This window comes from Globicephala melas, chromosome 8 (genome assembly GCF_963455315.2).
Source record: "Globicephala melas chromosome 8, mGloMel1.2, whole genome shotgun sequence".
NCBI classification, from domain to species: Eukaryota; Metazoa; Chordata; class Mammalia; order Artiodactyla; family Delphinidae; genus Globicephala; species Globicephala melas.
In genome coordinates, this window is record NC_083321.1 from 96,234,607 (window position 1) to 96,256,914 (window position 22,308).

At 37.9% G+C, this 22,308-nt stretch overlaps 1 protein-coding gene across 3 annotated transcripts in view; it reads left to right on the forward strand.

Moving 5' to 3' along the window:
- The window catches only part of LOC115843494 (tubulin-specific chaperone cofactor E-like protein), a 162,100-nt gene that overhangs the window by 14,836 nt on the left and 124,956 nt on the right, over positions 1-22,308 (forward strand). For all 3 annotated transcript variants that reach the window (XM_060304204.1, XM_030839574.2, XM_030839563.2), the window contains exons 2-7: positions 6,478-6,627; positions 8,301-8,440; positions 14,543-14,724; positions 16,030-16,286; positions 19,534-19,660; positions 21,188-21,304. In XM_060304204.1, coding sequence (XP_060160187.1) covers positions 6,495-6,627; positions 8,301-8,440; positions 14,543-14,724; positions 16,030-16,286; positions 19,534-19,660; positions 21,188-21,304 — 956 coding nt within the window. In that variant the 5' untranslated portion in view covers positions 6,478-6,494. The remainder of the gene's footprint in view (positions 1-6,477; positions 6,628-8,300; positions 8,441-14,542; positions 14,725-16,029; positions 16,287-19,533; positions 19,661-21,187; positions 21,305-22,308) is intronic.

The following is a 22,308-nucleotide window of genomic DNA, read 5'->3' on the forward strand; positions in this document are numbered from 1 at the left end:
TTATACATTTAGTGTATATATGTCAATCCCAATCTCCCAATTCATCCCACCACCACCCCCCTCTCCCTGCACTTTCCCTGCCCTGGGAAAGTTCTCTACATCTGTGTCTCCAATTTCTGCCTTGCAAACCAGTTCATCTGTGCCATTTTTCTAGATTCCACATATATGCATTAATATATGATATTTGTTTTTCTTAGCTTTGTTTTGTTAGTTTTTTGACCTGCTCCATGCCCCTACCCGCCAAACTCAGCCTATAAATTCCTCTTTTGTTCTTTTAAAAAAAGAACAAGATATAACAGCTCTGTCTCTCTCTGAACACTTGGTTTTTCTTCATCAGCTGTCCCATCTCTTCTGTTTTCATCTAAGCTTCTCAAAGGCATGGTCTATACTTACTGTCTTCATTTATTTACTTCCTTAACCCCCTAAACTATGGTTTCTACTCCCTTGTCTATACTGAAAATGCTTCTACTAAGGTAAACAAACTCCTACTTGCCCAGTCCTTTAGGGATTTTTAAATTCTCATCATTTTTGACCCCTTGATATTCTACATAAAGGTCGGTCACCCCCATCCTTGCACAATATTCACAGCAGTCTATCAAAACTTTTCTTACTTTTACCTCTATAGGATAAAGTCAAACCTGAGCAAGGTCAGGCATGAGCTGACCACTGTCCACCTTTCAGTCGAATCTCCTGTCTCCCCTGCTCCCCACAAATATTTTATGTTGTAGCAATACCGCTTAATGTCTCTTGTGCTGGTTTATCTTCTGTTGTTTCCTGTGCGTGGAATGCTCTTCTCCAACCTGTTAACCTAATCTTTGTTATCTTTCAAAATGGCTCAGGATTCACCTCCTACTTCCTTGATCATACTTCCAAAAAGTTAATCGCTTCTTGTGTTTGAATTCACTATTTTCTGGGTGGCTTATTTCAGGTACGCATTACCTCCCTGTGTTTCCCTCTAGGTTTTGGATGCCCCGAGGGCAGCATTTGGATTTTATTCATTCTCACTTTCTTTAGTATTTAGCTTGGCACAGATTCGGTGTCTGGTTCATGTTTGTTGAATGGAATCACACGAGACTGTAAGCTTTGTGAGGGCACACATTTTATGAATAAATGGTCAAATAAGCCTAATTGGAACCACTTGATAAGGTGCAAAAAAGAGAGAAAACTAGATATATTTGTAGTCTCGGTTTTTATTAAACAAGTGGTAAAGAAATTCTTATTCTCAGATTGTCTTGTAAAGGAGATAGGCACCTGAGAAGAGAAAAATGCCTGGAATGAAATGTCATCTGACCAAAGGAACCTTAAGGTGAAATTGTGGAGCCTTTGGCCAAAATGTTTAACCTAAGTTTTATTTTCACATACTTGGTAGCAAAATATTGGCAGGTAGCTTTGAGAATGTGGTTTTCTCTGCCCTTCTCTGATGAATAGATGAGATTGGCTATTTGTATATAAATGGGTCCATGTCAAATGACTGAAAATAATTTTAAGCTACTTGGGAGTGTTTCCCTCCTCTCTATTATTTTTATGCTATGAAAGCTCTTCCTGGGTGTTTAACCTCATCCTACATTAATGCATATTTTGAATTCTTGCAATTTATTTTTTAGAACTCTAAATCAGTTCCCAACTGTTTATTACTCCAGTAACTTGAATCTTGCTGTAGGAAGCCCCATTCTTTTGTTAGTCTCCACAGCAGGAGGCAACTGGGAGGCCTGAAGCTCCCCAGCATCTTTAGGCTATGGCTTTGTAACCTCTGCCTGCTGGGGCCCTTGTGGTTCCAGAGTCACAGTAGTTTGGATACCATTTGGGTAATTTGGAAGAACTATTTGGGTAACTTTTATTAACACATTTAACTTGGCTAGCAAAGGAAGCAACATGGCAGATCTGAGGGTGTTCTTCCCACCCCTCTGTGCACTTCATAGTGGAGCTTTTGCTTTGCCCTTGTTAAAGCCATGGTAATGACTATGAGAGTACCACGAATCATTTTCCCTCCTTCTTCTCAACCCTACCTCTCATTCTGATTGTAGTTTAGTTCTGAGGCTCAGATGTGTTTTGCACTGCTTTCTTTTTCTTTACCAATGCTCGTTTACAAAAGTATTTCCGTTTGGCCACCCATTTTATCTCTCTTTTCTTCCTCAATTCCCAGTTCCTTTAAAAGTTAATATTATATATTTCACATGGTCGAGTTTGGCATTTTTTTCACAGACAGTTGATAATAATGAGGACTTAAAAAATACTTTGACAAATTATTAGGTCATTCCCAGATAAATCACTTAAAAATGTTTTGTATTTTGAAAAGATAATGTATGGAAAAAAAGGGTGATGTATGCACCTGGTGAGTTCAGGCGGTTCAGATGGTTGAACAGTGAGAAGGAAATCTCCTTTTCACCTTATTCCTCATTTCCTCTCTTTGGAGTCAACCACAGGTATTAATTTTACTAATTTCTATTTTATCCTTCTGGAGGTAGTCTATGCATATATAGGCAGATAAACCTATTTTTTATAAGATTTAAAATGCATGTTTTGGGACTCTGGGGTAGTATTTATATTTTTTGGAAGTTGTGAGTGAGGCTGGTAGTATTCACACTTTATGAAGTGTGGTAATTTAACATAAAATTTTTTGGTGAAGTAAATATTGATCTTGCATACCAGCATAAGGCTATATCTTGCATCTCTTCCACTCTTCGTGGCCAGACATGGCCTATTTTCTGTTTCCAATTGCGTTGAGTTTCATACTAATTTTGACCTGACCTTGGGAACAGAAAGTACAAATTGATAGCTATTGAGGTTACTTAGATGACTGGGCTGAGCACCTTATCCTCCAACTTGCACTTTTACCAAGTGCTTTATGAAAGCATATTATAGTCAGGATTTGAGGCACAAAGGAGTTGAGTTTTTCACAGGCACACTCCATGACTTGGTAATGGAACCAAGCAACATCACCCCAGATTCCTGGCTCCCTGGCTTTAAGCACCAATTCAGCACACTTTTACAAATGTATTAGACCTCTGCCAACTGTAGAAGGTAGTCAGATGTTATTTGACACCGGTTCTTGCCAGAAAGTCATAGATTACCCCTCCACCTCCAAAAAAAACCTTTTAAAAGTCTCCAGTTAAAGATCTTCTTCCGTCCTGTATGTCCTCATTTTTCAATCTATTTGGTTTTCAGTTTTCCTTTCCCACCTACTGTTCCTCCTCCAACTGCCCCAACAGATTTTGAGTAGATTTATGTCACTGATCCATTTTGCAATCTTAATGTTCTAATTCGAAACCCATGTATTATTGTGTACACTATCTGCATGCCTGGAATGCTGTTCCAATAGAGTATCCTGGAAAATGACCAATGAGGGTGACTGGCATTGCTTTTAAGTCTTTAGGAAGAAGAAAAGCAGACTATTTGGAAGCATTGTGAAAGCACGGGGCCATAAGGAGTAACTTCTCAGTTCCCATGATTGCTTGCTTACTAACACTTATTTTGACTTGCATATGTTTCTAACCTCACCATCCCTCATATCAATTTTAATAATATAATAGCCAGTTATTTAACCAGCAAAAGCCAGTTTATTTGGGAATAGCCAGAGGATTTGCAATTTGAGATGTGCAAACTGTGGCAGACCACAGGCAAATCCAGAGAACAAGGAAGGGGAACTTGCTTTTATAGGGGAAATGAGGGGAGGGGGAGTGTGTTAAAACCAAACAGTCCATTGGAGGAAGCTGGGAGTCCGAAGTATGGAGGTTGGTTGGGCTGCTGTGGTCTCTGATTGGCTGGGCTGTCATTGAGCAAAGAGTTTTCTTCTTCCCGCTGGATAGTAAAGTAGGCAACACTTTCCTGTCAGAGATGTAGGCCTGCATCTCTTCCCATTTGGAGTAATTAATGTTGCGTGGCAAGGGTGAGGGCTCTGCCTATAGGTCTGTCCAGACTCCAATTTTAGCTGAGGTTTCTTTAGTTCCACACTCAGCTTGTCTATATTTAAATTGTGTAGGGCTTCCCTGGTGGCACAGTGGTTGAGAGTCCGCCTGCTGATGCAGGGGACATGGGTTCGTGTCCCGGTCCGGGAAGATCCCACATGCCGTGGAGCAGCTGGGCCCGTGAGCCATGGCCGCTGAGCCTGCGGGTCCGGAGCCTGTGCTCCGCAGCAGGAGAGGCCACAACAGTGAGAGGCCCGCGTACCGCAAAAAATAAATAAATAAATAAGTAAATAAATTGTGTATAAGATTATTGCCCTTGGATTGAAGAGGTTGGAGTTTAAGTGATTCTGAAGCTCAGTTAAAAGATGCTATTTAAACTCGGTGACTATTATTTTGACACTGACACTTCAGCACCCTCCCACACACTTTTTATTCTTTTGAACTGCCAGTTGTATGGAAGATAGCAGTGTAACTTCTTTGACTTTTTGTTAAACATTTCTGAAAATTCTGTTGGCATTCTGCTTGAGACAGGTCTTTGATAAGAACTATGATGCCTGTCACTAGTGGCATAGCACCTGCTCTGTGTTGTATGCTGTTGGTGGTGAGTTTACATTGAAAAAGAACCTTTCCACCTGAAAGTTCCTGGAGTCCTAGATGAACCCACACAGTTCACTTTTGACACCGTGCTGGGATAGAGGACAGCAGCATATACTTACCACTCTGGACAGAAAGAACAAACTCTCTTGTCCTAAACCAGGCTCTGTTCTTAAGCTCCCAAATGATGACCCTGACCGGGGGCAGCCCTATATTTTCAAGGTGACTTGTGATATACTTGTTATGAAATGTATTACGTAGTCTAAACTTTGATAAATTAAGTACGGGTAAAACTTTCGGACAAGTGCTCAATGAGTGTCTACTCTGTGTTCTAGGCATTTGTGAATTGATTTCACGAAGTACAGTACTCGTGGTCCTGGTAGTAATCTAGAAAATGGACCAAGTTTAAAGACCACTTTTATATTTATGCCCTTTTCAAATTCTTGTTACAAACCCAAGAAGAAAATTTTAGCTCATCAATAGTGGGAAAATTGAAGTAGAGAGAGGTTAGCTAACTAGCTTATGTTTCACCCAGCTAGTAAATGACAGAGCCTAAGTTTTCTGTTTATGTGCTTTTTCTACCATACTACAAATTCCTGTTACAAGTAATAACAGTTGTGTGTTTTAGAGCTTTACAAGAGCCCTATAATCTCAATAGTGCACTTGTACATTTTAGAGCTCTGCAGTAACGCTGAACTCCAAGCAGTATAGATATTAATATCTTATTTTACAGAATAAGACGTTTGAGTCCCAGAGAAATATGCTGTCTTGCCTGATGGCACAAAACTATTAAGTGGTAGAACCGGGTGGGACTTAAACCCACTCCTGATCCTGCATCTTCTCTTTCCGCTCAGCATACTGGAGGCTCGTGATTTTAGTTCTCAGCAGCATTTACTGAGCCCTTACCGTGTGTAGTGTACTCTGCCAGATGCTGTGAATCAATACTGAAGAAGTAGACTCGCATAGCACTGCTGCCCTTCATAATGTAATGGTGGAGCTAGGACAATCGCATGAGAAAAATACCTACCATTCAGTATAATTAAACTGTATAAGGAAAAGTAAACCAGTGCAGCATAGTGAAGTAAATATATCACCACCAATGGTAAACAGTTTGGAGTGCTATATGGGTGGTACCAAACAGCCTTTTAGAAGTTTTTTAATGCTCATTCCTGCTGGGTTTTCCTAGGACCAGATGCCAGTAGTCATTCTCAGACTCTCCAGCTGTACTTGCTGCTTCTCTATAATCTATAACTGTATTCAGTTCTCTCCTATTTTAAGAGGAAAGATCTTGGCAATTGCCCCCAATCCTGTACTCTCTCCTGTTCCTGCCTACCTTATCAGCCCATCTTCTTCCTCCCCTTCTCACCAAAACTTCTCAAAATGTTGGCTATACACTTCACTCTCTGATCATCCCTTTTACTTTTCCGTCATGGCTTTGCTTCCTCTGCCTGTATCTTAAATATCAGTGTCCCAGAGAGTTCTAGTGCCCTACTGTTCTTATTCATGATATTTCCTGATGAGATCCAAATCTTCGCCGCTAGCTCACTTTTCTCACCCAACTTCAGACTGTTCCCCTGAAACAGATGCCTCAGATTGAACATGTATAAAATAGAATTCATCAATTTCCTCCTTAAAACTAGATCTCTCCATATTTTCTTTTTTCTTAGTTGTGTCATTAGTCACCTAGTCTCCTGTACTAGAAACCTGGGGGTCAGCCTTGACTCTACCTTCCCGTCAGCCCCTATAACTCCTGAAAAGCTTGCTTTCTAAGTTGATCTTAAATCTATTTGTACTACCACTGTACCACTTTGGGCCCTCATCATCTTTCCCCTGTATTTTTGCAGCATCTAACTCTTCTCCCTGCCTGTCTTTTGTGTATGCAGTGCCTAGCTTAGTACCTTATAAATAATTGATTGTCAATAAGTATTTCTTGTATGAGTAAATAAATAAATTTTGATGATTTCTTGGTTTCTTGTAGAATTTTAGGAAAGGAAGATGGATCAACCTAGTGGGAGGAGTTTTATGCAAGTATTATGTGAAAAATATAGTCCTGAAAACTTTCCTTACCGCCGTGGTCCTGGGATGGGAGTCCATGTCCCAGCCACACCTCAGGGCTCTCCTATGAAAGGTAAGAAAGATGGGGCCTAAAACATTTTTTTACTGGAGCTTACTTAGGACATTAAACCAGAATATTGCCTTATTTGCAAATGATTCCCTTTATTTTGAATTATGAGTTGAATAGTCTTTCTCCCTTGCTATGATTTCAGTGTTTTTGAAAACCTGAAAGGATTTATTTTCCTGCAGATTGGCCAAAAGGCATTCTAGTTGCACTCATAGGGTGAGAGCAATATTTGAGTGATAATATTTCAAGGAACTTGGAGGGTGCAGATAGTACAAGCCTGGCCTGTGCCCTCAGTGACCTTACAGCTTATTGGATTACAACATATTCACATTTACAAAAATATATAATAACACAAGGTAGTTTATGTTGAGTCAAATGAATGGCACAGTGATTGGGAAAGAAATTTAGAGAGTTAATTTATAGGATCAAGAAAGGGTTCAAAGCTGTGAGATTTGAACTAACCCTTCAAGAATGTAGAATTTGGTTAGAGAGGAGATAAAGACATTCTAGGAGGGGGATTATTATGTGAGCAAAGATCTACAACTAGAAACGTGCAAGGTGTGTTTTTGGTTTGCATTTTAGCTTGATGTTGTAATTAACTGCTATTGGAAGTAGTTCTTTGTAGTGATGGGAGATGAATATTGAACAGTGCTTTAGTTCCTGTGTCCAAAGGTTACTGAATGTTTATTATTTCTCAATGCAACTATCTTATCAATCCATATAAACTGAAACAGCAGAAAGAAGTGGACTTCTTACTTGCTCATTTTTTCAGGATCCACTCCCATTCTGAGAAAATTGATTTTGTGAAAAGTACTAAGTTGAAAGTTCATATTATTTGAGGCTTCCATTAATGAAATATACTTTTGTGAGCCTTGGCTTTGTACCAAATGGGAAAAGAGTGGTTGAATTCTCATATTTATCCTTTTTATTAGAGATAGGAAGAGTGATTTTATTGACATACTTTTGAACAAGCAATAGTTTGACTGAATTCATTGAATGGTTTAAGACTTTAAAACATTTTCTCTCATTATAATTATATATTTTTAAAAGTCTGATTTTCATAAGGGACAAATTCTACATGGATATGAAAGGGGAATGATTGATGGACAAGTATGGGAGAAAGATATAGATTTTTAAATGGATCCACGTAAGCGAGGAAGATTCCTTGAATGATATGAACTTGAAGAACAGAAGTGGTTTAGCAGATAGACTATCTAATGGTTTGAGATAATTTCCAGAGGCAACAAAAGGTGAAAATACAAATCAGACAGAGAGAAAAGAGCTATCCAGAATGATACTTTTGAACTAAATTTAAAAAAGAAAGAATTGAGGCCAATGAGAACACAGTGGTAGCCCTGACATGAGTCACATGGATCTAGTGTCACATGATAAGGTGACAGCATGGATGATGGTTCTGTTGTTGGTAGTTGAGATAAACAGTGGTGCCAGGAGGTGAAACCTCCAGGACTTTTTGGGGGTATTGGTCTAGTTCTTCTGATCTCCTGGGCCACATTTGGCTGTCTCCCCTTAGAATTCAGTACCCTTGGATCCCAGCGTATCTTCTATTTTCAAGGTTCTTGTGTAATTTCACACAATTTGATTTTGATTCCTGGTGGCTGAATGTATGTAGACAAGAATTAGGCTGACGTAGAAAGTATTTTGTTTCTCCCATGATTCAGATCGCCTCAACCTCCCAAGTGTACTGGTGTTGAACAGCTGTGGAATAACCTGTGCAGGAGATGAAAAAGAAATTGCTGCCTTCTGTGCTCACGTGTCAGAACTAGATCTTTCTGACAACAAACTCGAAGACTGGCACGAGGTAAAGTTTTTATACTGCTGCATTTTGGTGAATAACTCACTGTATTATTGTTTACGTTATTACGTATGCTGCTGAATTCTGGTTCTCACTCGAGATTCTTCTCTGTATGTCTCAAGAGAAATAACTGACTGCTTCAACTGTTTCTATGGTGATTTTTCAATGAACTTTGTTATTGCTGATTTGTTTTTCATTAATGTGAAAAGCACTGAGGAACTTTATTCCAGGCATCAAGAGGTTAATAAGACCACAGAGGTTTAGATTGCAAACAGTGCATTAAATTCTCTACTGTTTCACTAGTTTACACATCCTGTGCCCATTCTCTGCTACTGCTTCAACATTTATTACTATAAATTGACATAAAAATTACTGGAGCTCGAAACTAAGGTTATAAAAATATTTATTCTTGTTACTGAAATTTATTCCAAATCTTTTAGAACTTTTCCTTCTTTTAAGTCGCACTGGTAATTTGATACAACTGATGCCTTTGACCTCAGAGTAACTCTAAGCCAAGTTGCACAAATAAAAGTATTATGACATTCTCTCTTATTATTATATATAACATTACCTACCTGATTATAGCATGACCTGATAGAAGCTACCCTTAAGAATAAGAGAAAAATAGTTCTTCCTACTTAATTTAGGGTCTTATTTCCTGTTTGGAGTATTGGAAAAGTGTCCTAATGGGTTTTCCTGACTCTGGTTTTACTCTGCTTCCTCTAAGCTAACCTTCTGCAGTGCTAGACCAGACTCCTTTTAATAAATGAAGTGTGATTATGAAACTCCTGCTTCAAGTCCCTTCACTGCTTTTCACCACCTACAAACTGTGGTCTGAACTCTCTAAGTGTGACCCTCTATCATACGGCCCTTTGCTATTTCTAGAGTTTTATCTCCATCTTTAGCCATGTGCTTTTCTTGCAGCTCATGATAAATGCAGACATGAAAAGCTTCCTTGCTTTTATTCATTCTGAATCTACTGTTCTCTTTCTCCTCTGTCTACCCAGTTGCTTCCTATGTATCTTTCAAGACTTGGCCCAAGTTGCTGTTCCTCTCAAACTTTCCCTGACTCTCAGGCAAAATTAGATTATCCTAACACCTGTATCATGTTGCTATAAAGGGATTCATTACAATGTAGCACAATCATTTGCTTACTTGACAGTTTTTCTACTAGACCATGAGCTTATCCAGGGTTTTGTTTTTTATCATCAGCACTGGCATTCTAGGCATTCAAATGTTTGCTGAATGCCTTAATGAATAAATGATTGTATCTTAAGGTTTGATCAGGCCTACTTGTTCTAACTTTTCCTGTGATCTTAAGACATTCACTTAATCCTTTATCATCCATAAGACAGGACTGTTGATAAAATTAATCATCGAGACACTTGGTAGATATTAAATATGATACAGATTCTAAGACAGCTTTCTTGTTTAAGAAAAATCTATCTATAACCCATTTTTCTTTAGCTTTTCTTACATTCGTCTATTTCATAGTCTTGTTTAATCTGGTATCTGTGCTACCAGTTATATTTCCTATTTTTATTAAGATGTTTACCAAAATTCTTTGAGATGCACGTCACTTGATTTCTAAGTCACGTGTTAATATATACAGATTTACTTGGCTGTTCCAAGAAACAATCTCTATTTGTCCATGTAATTATTGATTGAGTTACTTATCCAAACAACTGTTATAGTTCACTGTTCAACAAATTACAATCTGTGCCTTCTGGGTCCTTTGAGATGCTGAATTGACATGCATGCTCTGTCCACATGCACAGATGCAAAGAGAGCGACCTTGTTCATCCTCCTTCTCTACAGTTCCCTCAGGAGTCCTGCTGAGCCTCTGGTGAGATTTCTGACCTGCATGGGTGACAATTCAGACCAGCTCTTACCCTGAGTCATTTCAGCTTCTATGTTCACAGTCCCCTAAATTTATTTCTTTGGGAGTAAAAATTTCATAAAGGTGTTGTGCTTTCTGCTTTGACCTATACTTTGACCACATACATAAGCTTTTGCTAACTGGTAGAAACAGTTTAATAGTGATATAGTTGCTGCCTCAGAAGAACAATGTCAACATGGATCAGAACACAAGTTTACACTAGGTAATTCAGCCTTTTCTCTGCTTAGACAACGGTCTCCACTGAATATTTTCCAGCTCACATTGACAGATACAGCCAGAGGGTCACATGTTTATTTGTATTCTGTTGTTGCTTAGTTTGTATATTCCTGTAAGTGCCCTATAGTCTGATTTCAGGCAGTTTTCAAATGAATGTTTGTTGCTGCTACCTTTCAGGTTTCCATTTATTTTTGTTTTCATCATTCCTTTGTGTTTTGTCCTTAGCCTTAACTGTAGTTGGTCCCAATCTTCTAGAATATATATCAGAACACAGAGAGATGGGAGAAGTACTGACAACGAAAGAATATTGATTTTTAGGATTGATTATACTCTTTGCCAAGCTGCAAAATGCCTCATAGGTCACAGTTTTAAGACATTACATTGCAACCCATTGCAACCCATGTATTTGATTACCCAGAAGATCATTTGTCCCTGGCCATTAACTAAGTTTATTTCAGCCAGTATTTGATATACCAACATGGAACAGAATAATCTAGTTGGTTCTTCTAGTGTTTTTGAATGATCACTAATGTTATGAGTATCTTCTTTTATAGTTTAAACTACTGGCTGCTTTATATTCAGAGACTAATATAAATATGAGTGAGAAGTGTAATGCTTTGGGGAGAGGCAAAGATTTGTCTCTGTCCATCTAAAACTGGGCATCTATGTATAAAAAAATGACGCATTTTTTAGCTTTTGATTTGAATTTTTTGGCTAAGTAGATTTTTGTCTGACTTTTCCCAAGGTACCTCTTTTTCCTCCTTTCCTTATCAAAACCATTTTATAAAAGACATTACACTAAGCAGTTGAGAGGAGGGAGGAATTCACCATGGGTGAGATAGAGAATAGCTTGGGTATAAATTACAGATTGTTATCTTACTACCCTTTCCCCATTTTTCTTAAAACTTTAGTTTCTTCCTTTTCAAAACTGAGAGTAGAGGGTCCTCTATTAAATCATAGAGTTTTGGAGATCTAAAAGGTGATCTAAGTTCATCTCCATGTTTCTGCACAGGAGTGTCCTGAACTCACTCCAGCTAGAAGCGTCTTTATTTTTAGAATTTAAAAAAGAGAAGTCAGTATACTGCCCTAGACACTCACTGAATAATAATAGCCTTTACTATTAAGATATTTTCTACCATGAATAAATTTACCTGTGTAATGAATACAATATTTTCCAGAATATTATCATTAATTTAAGATTACACAAAATCCTTTTTAATTTTAACGTTTTTGTTTTTTTTTTTTTTCTGGTACGCGGGCCTGTCACTGCCGCGGCCTCCCCCGTTGCGGAGCACAGGCTCCGGACGTGCAGGCTCAGCGGCCATGGCTCACGGGCCCAGCCGCTCCGCGGCATGTGGGATCCTACCAGACCGGGGTACGAACCCGCGTCCCCTGCATCGGCAGGCAGACTGTCAGCCACTGTGCCACCAGGGAAGCCCTAATTTTAACCTTTTAAAGAAAATATTTACTTCTAACATATATTATTTTTCCTGCTTGGATTATTAAACTATAGTCCAATTTTATCTTTTTTAGGATATTCTAGGGCTGATGAGTCATTGTTTTAAATCTTTATTCTCATTAGACAGTAGTGCAGATGCAGACTATGAAGAAGATCACATCATGTATCTGCTAGCTTTGGGAATTCTTTCAGAAATTGCTTCAAAGACTCTGATAGTCTCCACTTTGGGGGGTGTTTTCTTCTTTATTACAAAAATAAAATATGAAGAGTTGTGGTTAGCAAAGGTTTACGTGTTGTTTACTTAACTAGGGTTGTACCTATAATTAGCAGTTATTCTCCATGCTGTAGTTGGAGCACAGTTCCTTTTCATCTTTTTTTTTTGCCCTTAAAAGAGGTGAAGCATAGCTAGTCATCATCTTATGTACGAAAGGCCTTCATATATTGGTATCCAGGTGGTAGACTGCAGTGAAGGATTGGTCCTTGTGTGGACTGTTTAGCTGTGTTGTGGCCACACACTAAACTCCAAATCCTAGCCATATATCACACAAATGCTTGTCACCATTTGGTCACAGAAGAGACCAAACAGGAGAATATATGCTGACTGGTATGAATCTTTTACATTTTAAACTGAAGCCTAGTATATTTTCCTCTGAAAGATAGTTTAGTTATTCATTTATAAAATGAAAATAAATACGGTACTACTTCAGAGGGTGTGTTAGACTAGATGAACTAGTGTGTGTGAAAACCATTCCCTCTTACATACTTCTCCGAACCTTCTTGGAATTAATTTACTTCTCACTGATTTTAGAGCTCCTAAACTGTACAGTACATAGTACACAGACCTAATGTAAAGTGCAGACTGCCTTTTCTTTCTCCCCATAGTCCTCGACACTGGATACGTTTTTGTCATTACCTATGGAGCTCTGAAAAGAAACGGGTATCCAGGTCCCAACCATGAAGCTCGTCCCACCTGTGAAGCTTCTGATTCAGTAGTTTATGGTGGCTCCTGGGAATCAGTATATTTTTTAAATTCTACTAATTATTTTAAATATGACATATTTAAATAAATGTGATATGACATATAATCCGGGTTGAGATACTGGTTCATACTGTACATATCCTATTAGTCATAGTTACATTTATTAAATGGTTTTGTGCCATTAATTTAATCAACAAACATTAAGTGCCCACTTTGCAGTAGTGAACCAGGTAAGTACTATCCCTGCTTTTACATTCTCTTGGGCAGTAGGTAAGGAAACAAGTTTCTAAAATATGTACCAATCACTGTTAAGTGCTTTACACATGTATCTCATCTAATCCTACCAACAATACTGTAAAATAGATGGGAACTGTTTTCTCTAGTTTACAAATAAGGAAACTGAGATTTGGAAAGGTTAAGTAACTTGTCAAACCACACAGCTAGGAAGTGTTAGAACCTGGTTTGAGTCCAGGTTTTCTGATTCTAAAACCAATCCTAACTATTCTGTTCTACTCCTTTTCTCATAACTTTCAGTTACCATGTTGCCTGGCTCATTGATGCTTAATACATTTACTGGGCTTCTAGTGTTTATATCATACTTGTTTAAGCTAGTTCTTCATTTTTTCTGGTTATATTTATGATTTACTTGTTGTGGTGTATTGGAAAGAACAATGACTCTGATTTTTAAATCCTAGGTTTGGCTTTTGTGACTCTGAAATCTTACTCAAATTATTTAACATCTCCGAGCCTCAGTTTCCTCATTTATTAAAATTAAAGAATATTAGTTATCTTACAAGTTGTTTTGAGAATTTAGTGAAATAAGTTATATTTTAAAAACCTAGTACAATGCAGAGCAAATAGTTAAGGTCAGTAATCAGTAAAGCTCATTTCCTTTTCTTTTTTTCTGTCTACCAAGTTGCTAGCTAAATCATTAAATTGATGATCATGTTTTCTCTTTTGTAATATAGTTATGGATGCTTTTTACTTCTGAGTAAATATAATTTAAAGTTTGGTGCATCTTTGAACCAAGCCAAAACTGTTTTCTAAGTGATTGTGACTATGTGATCAATTTTGAATACCTGAATTGTTACCATGTAGTCTTTAATAAACCTTCAATTAGCCTTAATATTCTACTGAGGATGGAAGGAAGGAGATATTCAAAGAGAATTACTGTACATGACCCAATCCCAGCTCTTTAAAACTTGTAGCCTAAAATGTCATCTAAATGATCTTTTCTCCAAAATATCATGTAGTGATATCGAAGAGAATATTATACAGAGTAGAATCAAAAACTTTGCCAAAGGTAACATGGAAAATTTTTCTTTTCTACCATTAATTTTCAGTTATGCTACTATTTCATAGAAGGAGATTAAATTATTTACCATGATTTGTCGCAATTATTTATGCCTCTCTGCGGGTACTATCACTAAATAGGACTCCATAATGCAAATGGCCCTTTGCCTGGAGACCCACTCACTTAGGTTTTCTTGAGTATGATTGTTGTTTAAAAGCTCTGATTACTGCCTGATATGCTTTTCCTTTTTTTCTCCACAGGTCAGTAAAATTGTGTCAAATGTTCCCCAGTTGGAGTTTCTAAACCTGAGTTCCAACCCTCTGAATTTATCAGTTTTAGAAAGAACGTGTGCTGGGTCCTTCTCCGGGGTTCGAAAACTTGTTCTCAACAACAGCAAAGCTTCTTGGGAGACAGTCCACACGATACTGCAGGAGTTACCAGAGTAAGCCCAGAGAGCATGATGGAGAGGGAGCCATGTTGCCGTCTGTGTTAGTACATAGAGTTACTGCTGGTCTCCCATCTCAGAAATACTAGAACTGCAGATTGAATGGAGAATGAGGTTAGAAAAATGAAGTAATTAAATGAGGCTGTGAGGGTAATCTAGTAACATTTTCATTGGAATAGTTGTTCAGTGTTGGGTAGCACCAAGGCATGGGATATGTCATCCTTTGGCGAGAAGATATCCCTGAGAAGCACTTATCGTTTCGAGATCAACCCAGCCTTTTTCCATTTTAATCTTCTGATTACCTGATTCCAGAATTTTGCCTTAGCACTTTTCTTAGGGAGGGAAAAAAAATCATAGTGTCTCTAAAATATATTAACACTCAGATGATTAAGTGCCTAGCTTGCATGATGGGAAAAATGGACCTAGTATTCCTTTCAATAATTTAAGCAGGAAATTATACTTTTGTCTGTCAGCTTAGAAATGCTCTGTTCTGTTTTGTTTGTATCTCTCTTTGTATATGCACATAAATATTAAAAGGAAGTAGTTTAAAGAAATATATGAAGCTGTAGTCTCCTTGACTGTCTAAATATGGAAACTATGAAAGCCTTTCAGAATCTGGTCTTAACTTACTCATTCCATCTTAGTTTCTCCCTCTCCCTTTAATGAGATTGGTTTTCTCACTGCATGCAACATCTAGCATGGCATGGAATGAGCTTTTCAATCCCATTCCCACTTACTATCCTTATGACCTTTGATAAACTTTTGTCTATAAAATGAACATAATTGTCTATAAAATTGCAGAAATAGAAGTATAGTCTATAAAGCACCTGCACAGGACCTGACACAGGGTAGGAATTCAATAAATGATAGTTATTATTTCTTTTTCTAAATACTTGTTCATGTTGTTTCTAGAATTTCCTTCTGTGTCCTCTCAATTTACCCAAGTCTACCCCTCCTTCAAGGCCATGCATCCTTTCCTGACTATTCCAACCACAATTTCAATCCTATTCCTATATGAAGTACTGTTGTACTTACGGTTAGTGCTGCTTCATTTAGCACTTATTTACTTAAGCACAAAATTAATTTAGTACTGGGTATATCGTTCTCTGCTGTTTTATGTATTTTAGGTTTTGTCTTCCCAGCTGTATTTTAAGCTTCAGAAAGCCATCTTTATAATTTTCTCTGCAACACCTAGCAGAGTCTCACACATAGTAGGCGCTTATTTATTGAATGACTGAAAATAGGTGCAGAGTAGAAACTTAACTGCTTTAAACAATGAAATATTTCCTTTTTTCTCTGCAGTTTGGAAGAGCTCTTCCTGTGCCTTAATGACTATGAAACAGTGTCTTGTCCTTCTATTTGCTGTCCTTCTCTTAAGCTACTACATATAACAGACAATAACCTCCAAGACTGGACTGAAATACGCAAGTTAGGAGTTATGTTTCCTTCACTGGATACTCTCGTCCTGGCCAACAACCACGTGAATGCTATTGAGGAGCCTGATGATTCATTGGCTAGGTTGTTTCCTAATCTGCGATCCATCAGCCTCCACAAGGCAGGTGAGGAACAGGCTTGTTCTCATTCTACATGCAGATTGATCTGAACTTATGCATGAAATACAGTGAAAGTGTATTTCTGTCAGTCACAGCTCTGCCTTCTTACAGGATGAACTTCAAGAGTGACATGCAGATGCCTATATTTTTAAAATTTATTTATTTATTTAATTTATTTATTTTTGGCTGTGTTGGGTCTTCGTTGCTGCGCACGGGCTTTCTCTGGTTGCGGCGAGCGGGGGCTACTCTTCGCTGCGGTGCGCTGGCTTCTCATTGTGGTGGCTTCTCTTGTTGCGGAGCTCGAGCTCTAGGCGTATGGGCTTCCGTAGCTGTGGCTCGTAGGCTCAGTAGTTGTGGCTCGAGGGCTCTAGAGCACAGGCTCAGTAGTTGTGGCGCACGGGCTTAGTTGCTCCGCGGCATGTGGGATCTTCCCGGACCAGGGCTCCAACCCGTGTCCCCTGCCCTGGCAGGTGGATTCTTAACCACTGTGCCACCAGGGAAGCCTGCAGATGCCTAATGATTAGCTAAATTTAAGGCATTCATTTCCATAAATGCTCTGATAAATACCAGTATTTATCAAATATTTGTTTGGCATAGCATTATATTAGCTATTAATATTTTGTATATTAAAGGGGTCATGCTATGAAAGGAGTGAAATGAAATTGATGAATTGGATAGTAAAAGGCAGGGTAAAAAGAGTACAGAGAATTACAAACTAGACTTTTGTCTTGATTTAGGTTGAGGAATCCCAACCTGCTATGGCTTTCAAATTCTCACATTCCTTTTCTAGTGTCTACATGTAATTGATTACCAGTTTGTTGCCATCTGATTCTGTATATCACAGGAATGAATATTTTAGCCTATTTTTAAAAATTAATAAGCCTTATTTTTTAGAGTCTTTATATTCACAGCAAAACTGAGCAGAGAGTACACAGAGCTCCAGTATACTCCCCGCCCTACATGGGAACAACCTCCGCCGCTATCAACATCCCAGCACCTAAGTGACACCTTTCAGTTTACCTGCATTGACACGTCATCATCCAAAGGCCATGGTTTACATCAGGGCTCACTCTTGGTGTTGTACATTCTGTGGGTTTGGACAAATCTGTAATGACACACATTGTAGTATTGTACATAATATATAGTTTACTGCCCAAACCATCTTCTGTGCCTATTCATCCCTCCCTTCCCCCTAATCCCTGGCAACCGCTTATCTTTCTGCTATCTCCATAGTTTTGCCTCTTCCAGAATGTCATATAGTTGGAATCATACTGGCTTCTTTCACTTACTATTACATATTTAAATTTCCTCCATGCCTTTTCATGGCTTAATAGAATGTTCCTTTTTTAGCACTAAATAATATTCCATTGTCTGGATGTACCACAGTTTATCCACTCACAAACTGAGGGACATCATGATTGCTTCCAAGTTTTGGTTTAATTAATAAAGCTGCTGTAACCCTCCATGTGCAGGTTTTTGTGTGGACGTAAGTTCTCAGGTCATTTGGGTGAATAACAAAGACTGCAGTTGCTAGATCATATGGTAAGAGTACGTGTAGTGTTGAAATGAGCCGCTGAACTCTTTTCCAGAGTGGCTGTATCATTTTGCATTGCACCAGCAATGGGTGAGACTTCCTGCCGCTCCACATCCTTTTTTTTTTTTTTCAGTTTCAACATTTGTTAGCATCTTGCTTCCTGTATTTATCCCCCATACTGTTTTTCCTTTGGGGGGAATATTTTAAAAGCAAATCTCAGCGATCATGTAATTTCAGCCTTAAAATCTTCAGTGTGTATCTTTAACAGATAAAATATACTCTCTTAATCTACAACAACCCTCTTACCTGCACCTGATTTTTTTCTATTGTTCCTTTCTACATTTATGTTGCCCCACATCCTTGACAGCATTTGGTGCTGTGAGTGTTTTGGCCTTTGGCCATTCTAATATGTGTATAGTGGTATCTCATTGTTGTTTTAATTTGCATTTTCCTGATGGCATATGATGTGGAACATCTTCTCATATGCTTTACTTGCCATCTGTATATCTTCTTTGGCGAGGTGTCTGTTCAGGTTTTCCACCCATTTTTTAATCGGATTGTTCATTTTCTTGTTGTTGAGTTTTAAGTGTTCTTTGTATATTTTATCAGTATGCCTTTAGCAAATGCATTCTCCCAGTGTATGGATTTTCCTCTCATTCTCTTGGTATTGTCTTTCAGCCTATTTTTAAAACAACTACATAAGTAAAAATAATTCTGACCTATAACTGAAAAAACATAAACGGTTTATTCCACCACGGAGATTATAAGGGTGGGAATTAAGTCTTAAAAACAAGTGATTTGCATAAGGAAGCTGTTTATTTCACAACTTGACATCCCTTGAGCTAACTCTATTCTTCCTCCTAGATGGCAATGCCATTCTGAAGGGAAGAGGACAGTGACCTCGGATAATTTTTGCACCAGGGTCCTCACAAACTGCTCCTCTGCCTTTACCCTTGCTGAAGGTTGATAGAAATAGGAAGGGACTGCGTTGTTTTCTGCAATGGATTTAATGTGTTGTAAAACTGACCAGCTTCATCATTACTGGGATATTTTTCCTACCAGTGCCAAGGATGATACATTTGTTCACAGCTCTAGGAAGAGTTTCCTTTTAGGTCTGAACAATCTTAATTTGTTTCATGTTTTCCTACGCAAGGGTTCAGTTTTTTTGTTTTTGATTTTGTTTGTTTGTTCTAAATTTTGAACCTGTTTTCCCTGTCCCCAAAATGAGGACAGTTGAAAGATGATATTTAGTTTCGGGTTCTATTGACCTTGCCCATTTTAGTGTTTGTTAGGTAGAAATTTACTCTGCCAGTGTCCACTCTGATCAACAGTTATGTTCTCTGAGTCTCTGTCTGATGAAAGAGTTGATCACATCACTTTTTCAATTATGTAATCATGGCATCCATCCTGCTTATTAAACCACCAGTGACCCCCTTTACCAGCCATTTGGATGGAGAATCAGTAGATGAGTGGATGTTGGAGAATAAAGGGCGTCCTTTGAGCACTGGGATCACAGGGATAAGAGAGGTTACAGGGAAGTTTTTATGGTGTTTTATTCCATTCTTTCCTTGGATAAAGAAAAATTTCAGGATCTCTAACTAGTTTATGATCATTATAACACTGAAGAACCTATTAATGGAAATAAATTTTTTTGCTCTGTTTATCTTCTCATTTGTGTGCTTTTCCGGATTTACTTAAACAATATATTTCTCAAATTAGGTTTGCGGTCCTGGGAAGACATTGACAAACTAAACTCATTCCCTAAACTTGAAGAAGTGAGGTTGTTAGGAATTCCTCTTCTCCAGCCATATACCACCGAGGAGCGAAGGAAATTGGTAATAGCCAGGTCTGTTGTACTGATTATTCTGCTTTCTTTTCTCGGGGCTTTGTTGTTTCATTAAAGGGATAATGCACTGTTTGGGGGTGAGGGGAGCGCACTGTATGTTTATCCATCTCTAGAACAGACTGCTTAAAGGAGCTGCTTCTGTAGCTCCAAATCCTAGAGGAAAAGGAATGCAATATGATGAGAAAAATGTGAAATATGATTGATCTGCCAAGACCACTGAAAAATTCCCTCACAAATCTATTCTATTTTTATACTTTTCAATATTTACAATATTTGAAATCCTATTTTGGGTCATGAAGAAAAAGTAGGTATAATAGGGAATCAACTCTATTTTAGTTACCCTTATTTTCTGTGTTAACATAGAAGTCATTTAAAGTGTAAATACCTGAAAATTGGGCTGTCTCATTAGTGTAAAACTTAAGAGAGTAGCACCTGTGTTTTCTTCTTCAATGTAGATTGACTTAAATGTGACCACCATGCTGTTACCTTCTTCCTCTGACTCCCCTGCCTTTCGTGTCTCAGCCTCTGCCTCCCCCAGACTACTGAAATGTCCCATGAGGGTTTATTTTTGTATGTGTCTTTAGCAGCAGTAAGGCTTGACTAAGATGTAAAGGGCCACGGAGTTTTGATTTGTTCTCTCGTGTACTATACATAGTAGTTTTGACAGGGGAACAGTAGGCTTTAAGGTTCCCTAAAGAAGAGTGGTTCTATAAACCACTTTGATCTTTCTGACCAACTAATACCTACCAGATCTTTACTGCTTTCCAGTTGTTAACATACACAGTAATATCCCACTGAAGAAATAAATTTCAGCATACTTTTCTTCTACGAAGAGTAAGTCTTACAGGCCTTGTAGTTTATTTTCTTTACACAGTTCTTTTGTAAATATAATAAATGAATTCCTGAACTATATGACCAACCTGTACTGACTGCTTTGTAGACCTGTGCTGTCCAGTATGGTACCATCAGCCGTGGGGGACTTTTGAGCACTTGAAATCATGGCTAGTCTGAATTGAAATGTGCCGTAAGTGAAAAAGACACACTGGATTTCAAACACTTTATATAAAAAAAAGAACATTTAAGTATTAAGAACATTTAAGTATCTTAGTTATTTTTTTAGTATTGATTATAGATTGAAATGATTGTATCCTGGATATATTGGGTTAAATATAATATACTATTAAAATTAATCTTATCTGTTTTATTTTTACCTTTGAAAATATGGCTACTAGAGAATTTAAAATTACGTGTGTGGCTTGCACGATACTTAGGTTGGACCGTGCTGCCTAGGATCTTATTTTGAAAGGTGAGGTATGGTTATAAAAGGTCAGGCGTCACATCAAAAATGAAACTTTAGATATTTTTGGTCCTTTTATTTTATACCACGTTAGTTCATGCTGGTGGTTGTACACAAGCAGAGCTACATCAAAGGAGTCCTTTCAAGGTAATAAGACTGGGCCTCAAACCAATCATTTTATTTCTAAGTCTCAATATGTTTATTATGTCTCTTTTGCTTTTTATTTATAGATTGCCATCGGTTTCCAAACTTAATGGCAGTGTTGTCACTGATGGTGAGCGAGAAGATTCTGAGAGATTTTTTATTCGTTACTATGTGGATGTTCCACAGGAAGAAGTGCCATTCAGGTAAAAATCCCCTGTCAGCTCAGCAACACGTGAGCAAGTATTGCGGCGACCTAGGAACTATTGATTCAGAGCAAAATCTAATCATCTGTTGTTGGACTCTCTTAGAGAACTTTGGTGATAGGTTAAAAAATAAAGGAAGAAACGCAAAAAACAAACCTGCTTTATCTCATTTTCCACAGTGTATTTCTTCTAGCCTTGCACTTGTATTAAGAATGGTTGGGTAAGTACGTATTTGACTACTTCTAGTAGTTCCCACTCCATGTTCCTTATCATCAATTCCTTTTTGATCCTCTTCTCCAGGAGCACATTTTCACCCATCCCCAAAACTGGTTTCTTCTTTCACATTGCATCCGCTTTTAAGATATACTATGTTCTGCAGTTTGGAAGATTTGACAAATGTGCCCGAGGTTTAGAGAATATGAGAAAGGGACTAGAAAATAGACTCCTGAGGAAATATTAAAGGAATTAGGATGGTTGAGTAGGAATAGAAATGCTGAGGCCTAAATTAGTACCTTTAAGTATATGAAAAGTAAATATGTATTGTTTGGTGAGAAACTACCTTTAATATTCTGTAAATGTAAAAGGAAATGTAGCAGATATGATATACGTAAATATAAGGGGAAAAAAAACCGCAAACAGGTTTCTGGGTGTTGGAAACTAGAATCAGTTACCCCCAAATTTATATTCTTTTCTTAATGACTTTAAGAATAATACGAAATCCCATTCGGCAGGAGGAATTTCAAACCAACAAGGTGCAAGTTAGGACTAAATGTGAGTCAAATCACACTCTGGTTATAAATTTCTTTTGTCCTTCTGGTTACAAATTTCTGTGATTCTAATTCATTCTTACTGAACATTATTTTTTCCCAAAGTTCTCTATTATTTACAGACTTTAAGGGGGTCACCATTCTATAAGGCTCAACCAGTGCTGTGTAAAACTATCTGCTATTATCAGTAGAATTTTAAAGCTTAAGCGTTTAAAAATATTAGACAAATTAAGTAAG